The sequence below is a fragment of the Dermacentor andersoni genome, chromosome 7, assembly GCF_023375885.2.
Source record: "Dermacentor andersoni chromosome 7, qqDerAnde1_hic_scaffold, whole genome shotgun sequence".
In the NCBI taxonomy this organism is placed as follows: domain Eukaryota; kingdom Metazoa; phylum Arthropoda; class Arachnida; order Ixodida; family Ixodidae; genus Dermacentor; species Dermacentor andersoni.
This window is the reverse complement of record NC_092820.1, coordinates 40,374,743-40,387,135: the sequence shown is the minus strand read 5'-3', so window position 1 is coordinate 40,387,135 and position 12,393 is coordinate 40,374,743. Positions and strand designations below refer to the sequence as shown.

Here is a 12,393-nt window from a genome sequence, read left to right as displayed (position 1 = left end):
GGCTCATGGCCGACTGTGCCATGCCTATGTGCTCCTCGCGACCAACGCTCCTCTGGAAGCTTCCGGTGCCGAAGAATCGCAGCGCGTACAACACCTACCTTTCTGTGGAAAGGCCATTGGCTCGCTGGCATCCAGTGAGAGGGTGAAGCTCGTCGCACAAGCTACGCACTGTTCGTTTGGACAGACGAAAATACTGCCGGAACTCTTCTTCCGTCAACTCTTCAAATGCATCATCTACCTCGGGTCGTCGTCTCTGAGCGACTGCAGTAGCCGCACAGGCGACACGAAAAGGCACGGCAGAGAAAGCAAACGCCATTTTCTCCAACTGTTGGGAGTGCCGAAATGGACTGAACCTGATACGAAAGATGCCAACTGTCCCAAGCGCTTACGTTTTAATCCAATCCAAGCCGTCTGGTAGCCGTTCTAATCCGTTCTATCGAATCGGATGGAGTCGGCATTCGTTCCGTTGCGTTCCTCCGATAGCAGACGACATGGAATGATTGACAGCAGCAAGACGTCACGACTCACGTCACAATTAACGTCATGGCGTTCCTCACGGTTCAAATTGACCAATCGTGTGCGGCTCGGTGAAACGGACCGCCTCCGTTCTATTTTGAAACGCGTACAAGATCGCACCCCATATGTCGTCCATCAAAGACATTGCTTCGCATTAGATAATTCGTGTCCGTTAATACGCGTGAAGACCACTTAATATCGTCGCAAAATTTATTGCCTTGGTATTTAGTGCGGTCACCATTTGATATAAAAGTTCAATTTAACGAGTACATATATCGGGTTCATGAGTGTTGCGCCTGTGAATATGCTTTAATAACGTTAATTGCTATTACTACTAATCATCTACATTTATTCGTGCTGGAGGGCTAGTGTATTAGTAGAATAAGACAATACATCTGATGTAACCCTGCACGGTTCATTTTATTTCAATTTAGGAAATTACGCTTCTCATTACAGAAGACTCGAGTGTAGGGAACGAAACACGATCTGTTCTTTTTATGGCCTTGATGTTAGTTTGTCTTTGTCTTACAGGTTTTCAAGGAGAAGTACAATATTGTATTGAAAGACATACTGACCAGATTTAACGTGAGTGATGTTCGCCTTACTTAAACCTCCTGCGAGAAAGGCCGCGAGAAAGGCCACAAAGCGTGAACGTAGCAGTGCGTCAGACTGCCGTCATGCACTTTTGTTGCATTATGCAATACCGTTTTCAGTACTGACTGTTCTTGTTTTTACCATAAGTACAATCAAATGATACAAACGTGGGCAATTCAGTAAAGAAAACCTTCATCTGTTAATTCATTTCGTGAAACCATTTGCTGTTAAGAGAAAAATTGTTAAGTGGAACTTTCTTTCTTTGTTGCACTAACTTTTTAGGCTTCGAGGGGCTTAATACCAGCTAATGCTGGTTGATAGCGTGCAGCAAACGGTCGTGACCCACCTGGACGGAGGACGCTGCCCGCCTACGACGAAGACGCTCGGCTACTAGGTTCTTTGTCAGTACTAGGCCCACGTTTCTGGGGGCGACTGCGGTCTTCCACGATTGGCCGGTAACGGACATAGTAGAAACCGTGGCAACCCGTGGGGCTAGGCGATGTAGAGGGTCGTCCACCCTTATTAACCGCGCCGCGCGTGGCCGCGCGCGCACGTTACGCCGGAGTATATCTTGCGCTTTAGTGCGAATATGGCGCAGCGCGGCCGCTCGTTGAAGCCACGTGGCACAGGCGCACGGGGGCCTGTAGGCGCGGCTTCGTGTCGTCTGCTAAAGCTCACGAGCGATCCGTGCTTGCTTTGCTGTGAAGCACATTTCATCACACTCGTAGCGACTCAGCGCGCGGCGACGGCGTTGCGGGAAGGGGCACTTCACTCACTGCAGCGTGTCGTGTAGCTTCCGCGTACAACCACTGAACCGTTGCTCTTTCAGTTGTCACGATCCCCGTTAAGAGGAAGCTTTAGCTCGGCACCAATTCTGACGCAGCCTATTCAAATACATGTAAAACGCAAAACGTTTTTCTGAGATAACCCCTGGACTGATTTTAATGAAATTTGTTGCATTTGACAGCGAAAGTTAAATTCTAGTGGCTGTTGGAAGCGGAATTTCGATTTAGGGCCTCAATATTGTTAAAAATATTTTCAAAAATTGGAAAGTTTGAAAAAGAAATACAAGCATGAGATTTTTAAATTAATGGTTCTGCATCAAGAACAGATATCGCGGTTCTAAAAACGGTATCGAATGGATAATTAAAACCGGACAAATTTGATATGTCATTTGCATCTTGCGTCAATTTCTTACGTTGTGTACAAGGGTTCCGCAAAAGCTGAATTTACATATTACAAATTTTTTTTAGATGCATGTGTAAAATATCAATTTCGTCCACTTTAGATGTACTATTAGATGCAATCCACATATTTGTTACATAATTTTTCTTTGATGAGTTACAGCGTTGTAAACTTTATAGTTTCGGAAGAACTTCAGTTTTGCCTAGGTGGTGTTTGCTGCATGTCATATTTACCGCAAATAAAGACGGAGACAACGGAAGAGAACACACTAACAGAACACGGACGGTATACACGCGCGTCCATGGTTTTGTTTTCTGAAGAATTTGAATTTTTGCCACTGTACGACCTAAATCAAAAATTTGAAGCCAACAGTCACTAGATTTCAAATATTTCTTTTAACTGCAACAAACCTCGCCAAATTTGGTGCAGTGGTTGCCCGGAAAAACGAATTCTCCTTTACATGTATTTAGATTAGAGCACCCGAGCTAAAGCTTCCTCTTAAATGCACGTATGCTTGCAAACTTCTCAGGGTTACTTTGCTTTGGTTTATGTGGTTTGGTGCCGCAAAGCGACTCTGCCTATGAGAAACGCTGTAGATGAGGGGTCTGGATAATTTCGAGCGCCCGGGGCTTTTACCGTGCACTAACTTTACGCACCGCACGCGCGTCCTTCCATTTCGGCGCCATTGAAACGTGCCACTTGCTGCCGGCATCGAACTTGGGTCTCCCAACTCATTAAAGCCGATCGCCCTAATCATTCAGCCACCGGAGCGGAGCATTCTCAGGATTTTACCGCACTCTGCAAGGAAGCAGGGTCACGGAGCAAAACTTTATTTTATGCGTGTGCTCTCTAAAGCATATGAGGTGTTTTACAGCAGCTGCTGCCAATACCATGGGCCCGGATATCGCAGCTGGCTCGCCTTAACTGGTCGGAGTGGCGACATGCTCAGTCTATCTTGAAGGTGCCCGCGGATCGCTTGATATGATTTCCATAGTGATCAACGAACTCATGGAAATTTCCAACGCGCGCCGTATACACGAAAACAAAAAGTCAGAATGCGTTCAATCCACAATGCAAGTGTTTGTTTATTGCGAGGCATTGCTTGCATATATTAAGCAGGCTGAACGACGATGTATTTGGTCGCATGTTCATCCCCCCAGTCACGTCAACTTAATCGTCGTGCTGAAACGACTTAGTATGGGTGAGTCATTCTGCTGGTTTCCACCGAAGGTCTTCCGCCACCACAGCTTTTCTTGGGACAGGAGAATGGAGCACAAATCATAGGCGACAAGCATAAAAAACCACAATGAGAGCTCCTAACTAGCAGCAAAGAATTTATTGTTGTTGAGGCCACTGAGGCTTTCCTGGTCCAACGTCTCAGTTTCGCGTGTGGAGTGCGCTTCCGAAAGTTCCCCCAAGTTCAGTATCGGGTGGATTCGCCTCCAGCACGTATCACAGCCTGCATTTTGTACTGCGAGGACCAATATAGGGACAGACAAATGTTGGTGTTTGATCTAAGCCGCTGCTACTCCTCTTGGACAATAGAGGACTCGGAGCTGTCGGGGGGCGACAGCAACCTTTACGTTGCCCTTGAAATTTTCAATTATATTCAGGTAAGCATACAGTGGAGGCCATTCGAGGAACGCCACGTCACGACTCTCTAGAAACGCAGAAAATTTTGGGTACTTCTGCATGGGAGAGTTATTAGGCTGCAGCATGAATTCATATTAAGGAAATGGTCCCTTGCCAAAGTATGGGAGCAGCACATTGTCCAGGAGGGCACTGTAGAAATCTCCATCGAAGCGGTTCTGGATTCTCACGATGGGTCCTAGGCCTTCGGCAGTCACGGTGCTCCAAACGCTCATTCCAGAGCGACCGCTAGCAGCGACTCGCTGCATGAAATCCTGCAGATACCCACGAAAGAATCAAGATGTTTTGTTTGCGTTGGTATAAAATTGAATGAGAGCATTGGCTACAAGGAACAAGTATTAATGGCTTTCTCCTTTAGCCTTTTCTAATAGGCTAATTTTCCCTGAACGCTGCCATGGAAAATATGGTAAACAGGCCCCCTCATTTCTTATTCCGTTTGTGATCAGAGGTTATTTCCTATGTCTAAATTCTGGCAGAAGGTCGTTTCAACGTATGCCACAGTGCACGTAAATCAGCTCTTTAACTGCTAATATTTATTGAGGAGCAAGATATTCTACGGGATTTCTAAAGTTTGTGCCTGTCTTATCACATTCAGTGCAAGCATATCTCGGTGATAATTTATCTGAACTTGGCTAAACTCAAACTGTTGTATTGGCGGCAAGCCCCGCTGATTATATTTGTCCATTCATTGATCCACTTTAGATGTTTAGCTTGGTAAGCACAACCTTATTAATTATTATTCATTAAGTATGGGTTTTACGTGCCAAAACCACTTTCTGATTATGAGGCACACCGTTGTGGAGGACTCCGGAAATTTCGACCACCTGGGGTTCTTTAACGTGCACATAAATATAAGTATACGGGCGCTTTCACATTTCGCCCCCTTCAAAATGCGACCGCCGTGGCCTGGTTTCGATCCCGCGACTTCGTTCTCAGCAGCCCAATACCATAGCCATTGAGCAACCACGGCGGGTCTGTAAGCATACCGTAAATTATTATTCTATTCCATTTTATCGCATCAATTTTAACCCATGTGCAGCTTTGTGACGTTCAAACTGAAGGATTGTTATTAATATTATGTTCCTTCTTCTTCTGCTTCTTCTTCTTCTTCGTCTTCTTCTTCTCCTTATTATTATTATTATTATTATTATTCCACTCTTAGCTTAAACGACTTATTTATCGCGAGCACAGTATATCCTCAATGCGACTACTGTGGTGGCTTACAAATGTTTAGCAGGCACTCACGTCGTGGCAGGCAATGTAGTGTCGTACTCTACAGCTTCAAGGACCTGCATGCTTTTCTAACTGGCACGCATGTGATGTACATCGGAGAGACTACATAGTAAGGTCTCAGAGTGCAATAGGGCTAATGGAATGACTATATTTTTAGAGTAACTTGAATATGCATCTGGACAGGCAACACTAGTGGGCAAAATGTATGTTAGCACTTTCGAGGACACGAGAGCTCCTGCAAATCATACTTACCGGCAGTTATGGGGCCGCCAGACTCGCTGCCGCTGGTCCCACCATGTAGTAAATGAAGATTCGTCCATAAAAACGACTTTCGCACAGGGGTCCTCGGTCCATCGCTGATGCCGCCGAGCAAATTCGAAGCGCTTTTGCTTGTTGCCATCAATCACAATAGGCATCTAAGCCGCCCTACTCGATTTGAGGCCTGAAGCGTACAGGCGACGCTTCACGTTTGTGTTATACACATGTGCTAGCCCTGCAGTGTTCTTAGTTTTGATAAACACTGATAAACAGCTGTCCACAGCTGAGGCAACATTGGCCGTCTCCTCGTCTTCGGTGGTCGATTTCGGCGGGCTTTACGTGCAGCATGCTTAATTACCCCCTCTTTTAGGTGCGCTTGGATGATTCTCTTCACTGATGAAAGCGACCGATTTGTCGCAGACACCTGCTTTTGTCTGTATAGGCTTGCAAGCTTAGATGTACAGTGTTCCTTCTTTTATCTTCTGCAACACGCGACATCGCTGGCTTCCCGAACGTTCGTCGAAAAGTGGTGTAGCCTTCATAGGTTACAGCCATTTTATCTCCGAGCCAGGTGAGATATAAGTAACGAAAAAAAAGGCCATCGATCGTAACTGCAATGCTCATAGCGTGATGTTGTTTCCGGCTATAAATATCAGCTGTATAAAACAACGTCTAATGGCCTGAGCGTTCACACACAAAAAAAGAAGACAATCACTTTAGCACACGCCAAAGAGGGTGAAGCCGAAGGACTGTGCGTTCAAGAGACATTCATTGGTTTACTTGACATGCTGATTTGAGTGGGTTGTTACGTCTTATTACTTGTTTTTCCCCACAAAAGTCATGGATTCGAGCGCCCTAATGGACGCGACTTTAAATAACTGTGTCCTACTTCGCCCTAATTAATCCCAAGCGTCATGGGTTCGACTTCCACATAAGCTCAAGGTTCGATTCCTACCAAAGGTTGTAGATCCTAGTGCTTTAATTAGTCCACATTAATTAACCTCGCCTTAACACCAAACGTCGTCGATACGAATTCAACATAAGCTCAAGGTTCGACTCCCGCCAAAGGTGATGGGTTCGAGTGCCTTAACTCTGTATTAATTAAGTGCGTCTTGATTACATTCGCCTTAAGACCCATTCTACATAAGCTCAAGCTTTGACTCCCACCGAAGGTCGTGGGTTAATTCTATCTTAACTTAGCCGTCTGTGTTTCCTTTTGAGCAGTATTGGAGACGTCTGTTCCAGAAGACGGCGAAAAACGCGCTAGCAGTGGCACGAGCCCGTGTCTTCGCCAGGCGAGCTCACATGAAATTCTGTACCGCACGCGGCGTTTTCCAGACAATAGGTGGCATGAGCCACTTAAGGATTTTACCCTAATAATCCGATAAAGTTGCCTTGATGAGACAGTTGGCTTGTAAATAATTCGCAGCCCCGTATCAGCATCGCTGGCACTTAAGGGAGTGCCATGCCCATGCTATCACGAACCGCCATAGCGGGCTTTAGAGCAAGCTTGGGAAGCCAGAACGCGAAGACGGGCGAGCCTTCTTCAGGAGGGGCCACCAGGAAATCCGAGGATGGGGTCGAAACTATAGATCGTGGCTTTAGAGAAGAATTTAAAGGAGTGGTCTCGCGTCGTACGGTGTTGGAAGGCGGACGTGAACGGCAGGACGCTGTTGCAGTTCTAGGCATTTGATTCCACATTAGGAACATATTTAACATACTTTCTTTCGGTTCGTGGCGTTTGGCTAGGTCATCCGTTTGTAAATTTTAAAGAATACAGAAGTTGTTCTTACGTTCTGTGCCAGGCGTGCCGAGAGCATCAGACAAGTTCCGGTTGAACGACGTTTATTAACCCATGCTTGTGGTTTGAGGCTCGGGCAAGAAAAGAGGACCGCTGGCAAGCGGCACTCTGCTTTTAACACTTAGTGGCGCATGCGCACTTCGCAGTGTGCTTTTATCAACATGAGCGCCAGTCGACACAACAGTTGTGGGCCTCAAGAGCGGGGAACCTGAACCATATCACAATACGCGATATTCAGGTGTATTGACCCGCGTACTTGTTTATCGACATAGCGTGACCTCGTTTCAACACTTAACAAATGATTTAGTTTCGCCATTTACAGTTTTGCTACTGTGTTCGTCACAGTCACTACGACGTGACAATATCAAGAAACCCAACAGACATCGAAACAAAGGTCGAAGAATCGAAACCCAGCCGCTGTGGCCGAATTTTGATGCAGGCAAAATGGAAGGACGACCGTGTATTGCGTAATGTCAGTGCACATCAACTCATTCGTTACCGCGAGAAAATACTCGATTTGTAGGTCTCGGGAAAACATTGCTGCCCAGTACAAATGTGTATATATATATATATATATATATATATATATATATATATATATATATATATATATATATATATATATATATATATATACATATATATATATGTTTGTCAAGGGCCTCAGGACTTTTGTCTGCAAAGTCGGAACGGGCGAGCAGTGTCTCCCACTGCTTCACTGTGTCATTGCTATTTCGCCTATGAGCGCTCTTAGTGCACTCCCAGGTTGCATGTATTACGGGGTGGGTGTGCCACCGCTCCAAGGGCAGTTGACTCTATAGCGAGTGGGATACATGACGTTTAGCTGTTTTAGATGGGAGAATACCCCAGTCTATATTGCGCCATTCGGCGGCCTCTTACCCGCTAAATTGTGGCTGAGGTGTCGGGTATTTTCGGCGGGCTCAGCGCTGATGAGCAGGGATGTCTTTGGCATTTAAATTGGTGAGATTTTGAGAGGGATAGTGCGAGTACTTGGGGTTAGAAGAGGCTGCCGTCGCTCGGTTGGTACACCCTCGAGCTAACGCGTTAGCCTGTTCGTTCCCTTGTGCCCCCACGGGTGCCGTACACCAGAATAAGGGAATTCTTAGAATTCTTCTAAGAACTGTTCTCTAAGTCGCGCATTTTCATTTTACATTTCCTTGATGCGTTTAGCATTTTCACCTGTATCCTGCTTTGGAGCAGTGAAAGAAACAAGCCTCGCCCAGCTCACCTGCAGTTTTTGAGGCAGTGGCGGCTTAGACCGTTGTGAAACCCTGCTAGCTGGAGCGGTCCCTTGATGGGGTGTTGCTCCGCGCGCTGCTTCCGGGTGGCGATCTGGATCACGATCCGCGTCAGTAGAGGTCGTCATCCTTCTCCGTCCACTCGAAACAGGGTGCCAGTGTTTTTTTGGTATTCTTTCCCGACCCCTCCCGCGATCGAGACTTGCGAGTCGTCTTCCCGCGCTTGGTGACAATCAGTCTGTTCGGGCACCTACGTGTCTCGTGCTGCGCCGTCCCACACACGGTGCACTTCACTTACATTCGCGTCCTTGTGAGCGTGGATTTTCGAGTTCACAGGCCCGGCATATCTTCTTGAGGTTTGGACAGATGTCTGAGCGGTGTTCTCCTTGCATGCACTCTAGGCACATTTGGATTGTCGGTCTGTACTCCATACCCAGCATCTCTACTCCCATGTAGTACACGCATTTGGGGCACGTGCCTCCCAAGACGGTGAGGAAAGCGGTGTTTGAGCTTCCTAGCATTCGGGCCCTTTCGATGGTCACTCTTTGCGTCCTGGTTGGCAGGTGTTGCTGGACATCTGCTGATTCGGTGTGGGCTGGGAATCCGTGCATCAACCCTTTGTAGCTATCTTGTGGATCCGCTACTTATGCGTTGAAGGGGTGTTGTTTTCCTCGCAGCTCCATGCATGTGATTCGTCGAGTGACGTCCGCCACCTCCAGTGAGGGTGTGGAGACGATGATGATATTCGTCTCTTCTCGGATTCGCAGTATGAAATCAGCTCCGGTGATGTTTTGTTGGTTCGGTCCGTTTCCTTAGAGTATCGTCCAGGTAGCCCGGATAATAACTTGTGGTACTTCTCTTCTCAGGTATTCCTTGAGCATGAGTGCCTTGTGGGGTTTCAGTATTATCTTAATGTAACTCTTCGGTAATCGTCGTAGAGGCTTCCCCTTCATCGGGTGCTTATTGCGACGACCGGTGCCCGTCTCACCGTTCTTCCCGTCTCCTTTCGCGCTGCCCGCTGATGGCTGCCCATTAATCTTATTCTTGTTGGTGGAAGCCTTTTGTCAGTAGTTCTGCTTGGCAGCCTCTCGCTGTCGCCGCGATACAACTGGCTGCTAGCCATCCGTAGCCTGGTTATGGGCGGCGATCCCCTGGCTTTGAATAGTCCCCGCTCCATACACTCGTCTTGTGTCCCGTTTTCGTCCTTGTTGCTATTCATATGCGGGAGGATCATTTGGAGATCCATCTCTTCTGACGCAGCCATCTCCTATGCTCGGCAGGAGCGATCCGCGTATTTATGAGTGGCGGCGTGGTCGCTCGCGTGTTAAGCCTATCGAGCCCTAACGGGGCTTCCGTCGCTTCGAATTTTGAAAGTCGTGTTGGATGACGAAAAATGAAGTCACTGACTTGAGCTTGGTCGTCAAACGCAGATTTTGTCGAGTGGAATCCGAAAGGATACTCGAGGCAGGTGCACTTGGTGATTTCCGGCTAAAAAGTCGATAGTCGGCGGAGGCCATGTGAAGAAGGTGTTCTCCTGGAAACTTCTTCTCCCACTAAAAATAATATTGCAGCACGCATTATGGTACACCATATTGTGCATAATAAAATGCTCTTTCGAAAAACATTAGTTAAAAAAAAATTATTAGGTAAAACAGGAAAATTCTAGATTGTGCCATTTTAGCTGCCAGTTGATAAAAAGAAAAAAAAGGAAACATATCTACAAAGGCAATCAAATCACAGAAAATTCCGAATATACATTTCAAAGATAAATAACCATGTAATAACGTCTGAAAAGATAAAGGCTCTGTACGACGCCATTTTTCGAATACAAAAAGAAACTAAGACCAGTTCATCGCTCCTGCCATGCGGTGAATCAGTTCCTGGATATTGTGAAGCATACGTACACCCCGCAATTTCCCAACATACCGTTGGTTTTTGTTCAATGTTGTAGTCCTCGTAATATGCTTTGCAGTTGAGCATTTTAGGCATTCGCTGAGGATGGTCTGATGAGAAGTCCAAGGAACGCACTTCACCAGCTCGTCTACAGTCACGCAACTCTTCCAGGACCGATCGCTTTCAGCGGAGCAGGGCAACTACAAGGTGATGCATCCAAGCATATCTGTTTAATTTCTTGCACATTGTATTTATCACCTCTGCAGAGATGAACTGTAAAAAGGAATCTCACACCGTTGTAAACTGCCTTGCGCTGATCCACAGTGCTGGGCCGAGATGTGCTACGGGCGGCATTCTTCGCGTGAACAGAAGTTTCTTTGCTGCCAATGGCAGCACATCATAACCAAGCGAAGTATGCACCCTGAATATAATCACTACAGCTCCCAGGTGGCGAAAGTAGATAGGCAGATAAGGACGCCCAAGGAAGGAGACCGCTCAGAGCCCTAAAGGAAGCTCGCCGGTGAACAGCTGCAGATGTCCCATGCTGACTCAGAACATCGCCCCCGTCAGAGATTGAATCTGCTTTAATGTCATCTTCGGAATCATAACTCGAGTACTCATCACTAAATTCAACTGCGGGTGCCGCATAGTTTCGAGCACGACGCTTTTCTCGCGACGCAGCCGTGCGGGACATCACCATGGCAGCGAATTTCGATAACTGCTCAGAGACACCAGCAGAACCCCTTTCCGGGATTTTACGATAGAAACGTTACCAAAACTCAAAACTATTTGAAACTGGTTGAAAAAGCTGGGTCCACTTGCACATGCGGCGGACCTTCAGAAATACACTTTTGTTGAATAAAACGTCGGACTCGAAACTAAAGCTCACTAGTGAACAGGTATCATCATTTTTCGGTTAATTATCACTGCTCAGCCATGTTCGACGGAAAAGCCTGCGATATAGCTTAATTTGTGACGGGCTGGGAGTCATTTGACCACAAAATTTTGATGCTACTGTAGCGTAATCGTGAGCAGCACGCTTTTTTCTCTAGCGCGGCAGAAGGTGCCCGCCACACCTTCTTTCGCTACAACATACGCACATTTGTTCGCAAAATGGTCCATCAAAAATCACGGCATCTCCGGAGTGCGAAAAGTTGCTGAAAGGGCACTGTATGCACCAACTACTGAATGGCCTTAAGTGGATAAGAAACGGCTTCAATGTGTTAAAATTGGCGACCTAAAGCATCATTCACCGGTGACTGATTTGAATAGGCGTTGTAGCGAAAGAGTTAAAGAGCCCCGGGTCAAAATTATCCGGAACCCTCCTCTACAGCGTTTCTCATAGGCAGAATCTTTTGCTGCGTCAAACCACATAAACCAAACCAAACCAATCTTGAGAAGTTTGGAAGCATAGATGCGTTTAACGGGGATCGTGGCGCTGTTAAGAGGAACGCCTCAGTGGGCATACGCGGAATCTACACGACACGCTGCAGTGAGTGAAGCGCGCCTTGCCGCAACCCCGTCGCCGCACAGTCAGGCGCTACGAGCATGCCGAGGTGTGCTTCACAACAAAGCAAGCACGGCTTGCTTGGGCGCTTTAGTAGAAGACATGATGCCCCGCCTCCAGGCCCCTGTGCGCCTGTGCCACCTAGAAACGTCGCAGCGCGCCCACGCTGCACCGTGCTTGTGGTAAGAGTGGACGACTCTGTACGTAAGCATGGACGCGAGCTCCTACACAAACACGCCCTCCTTGTCATCCTAACGTGGTCTTTTCATAGCCTTCAGTGCATTCTGCTTATTTATTCGTTGTCGTGCTGTCATCATTCCGCCGTGTTCATCATGTTGTGACTGCATTGTAATGCGATCGCCATGACCCAGCTTTTCTCACACCGTCCAATGATTACATCGTCGTCGTTCCATTATCATAACGCCGTTGTCGTCATACAGTAGTAATCATGTAGCCTTGCCTTGCCATCGTCATGAGGGCATGGTATTCATCATGCG

At 47.0% G+C, this 12,393-nt stretch overlaps 1 protein-coding gene across 2 annotated transcripts in view; it reads left to right on the top strand.

Annotated features, from left to right (window-relative positions):
* The window catches only part of LOC126535307 (uncharacterized), a 136,035-nt gene that overhangs the window by 102,767 nt on the left and 20,875 nt on the right, over nt 1-12,393 (top strand). Inside the window, exon 5 of one of the 2 annotated variants that reach the window (XM_050182201.2) lies at nt 1,048-1,101. The exons of the other annotated variant lie outside the window; for it this stretch is intronic. Coding sequence (XP_050038158.1) covers nt 1,048-1,101 — 54 coding nt within the window. The remainder of the gene's footprint in view (nt 1-1,047; nt 1,102-12,393) is intronic. 2 annotated transcript variants of the gene reach the window in all.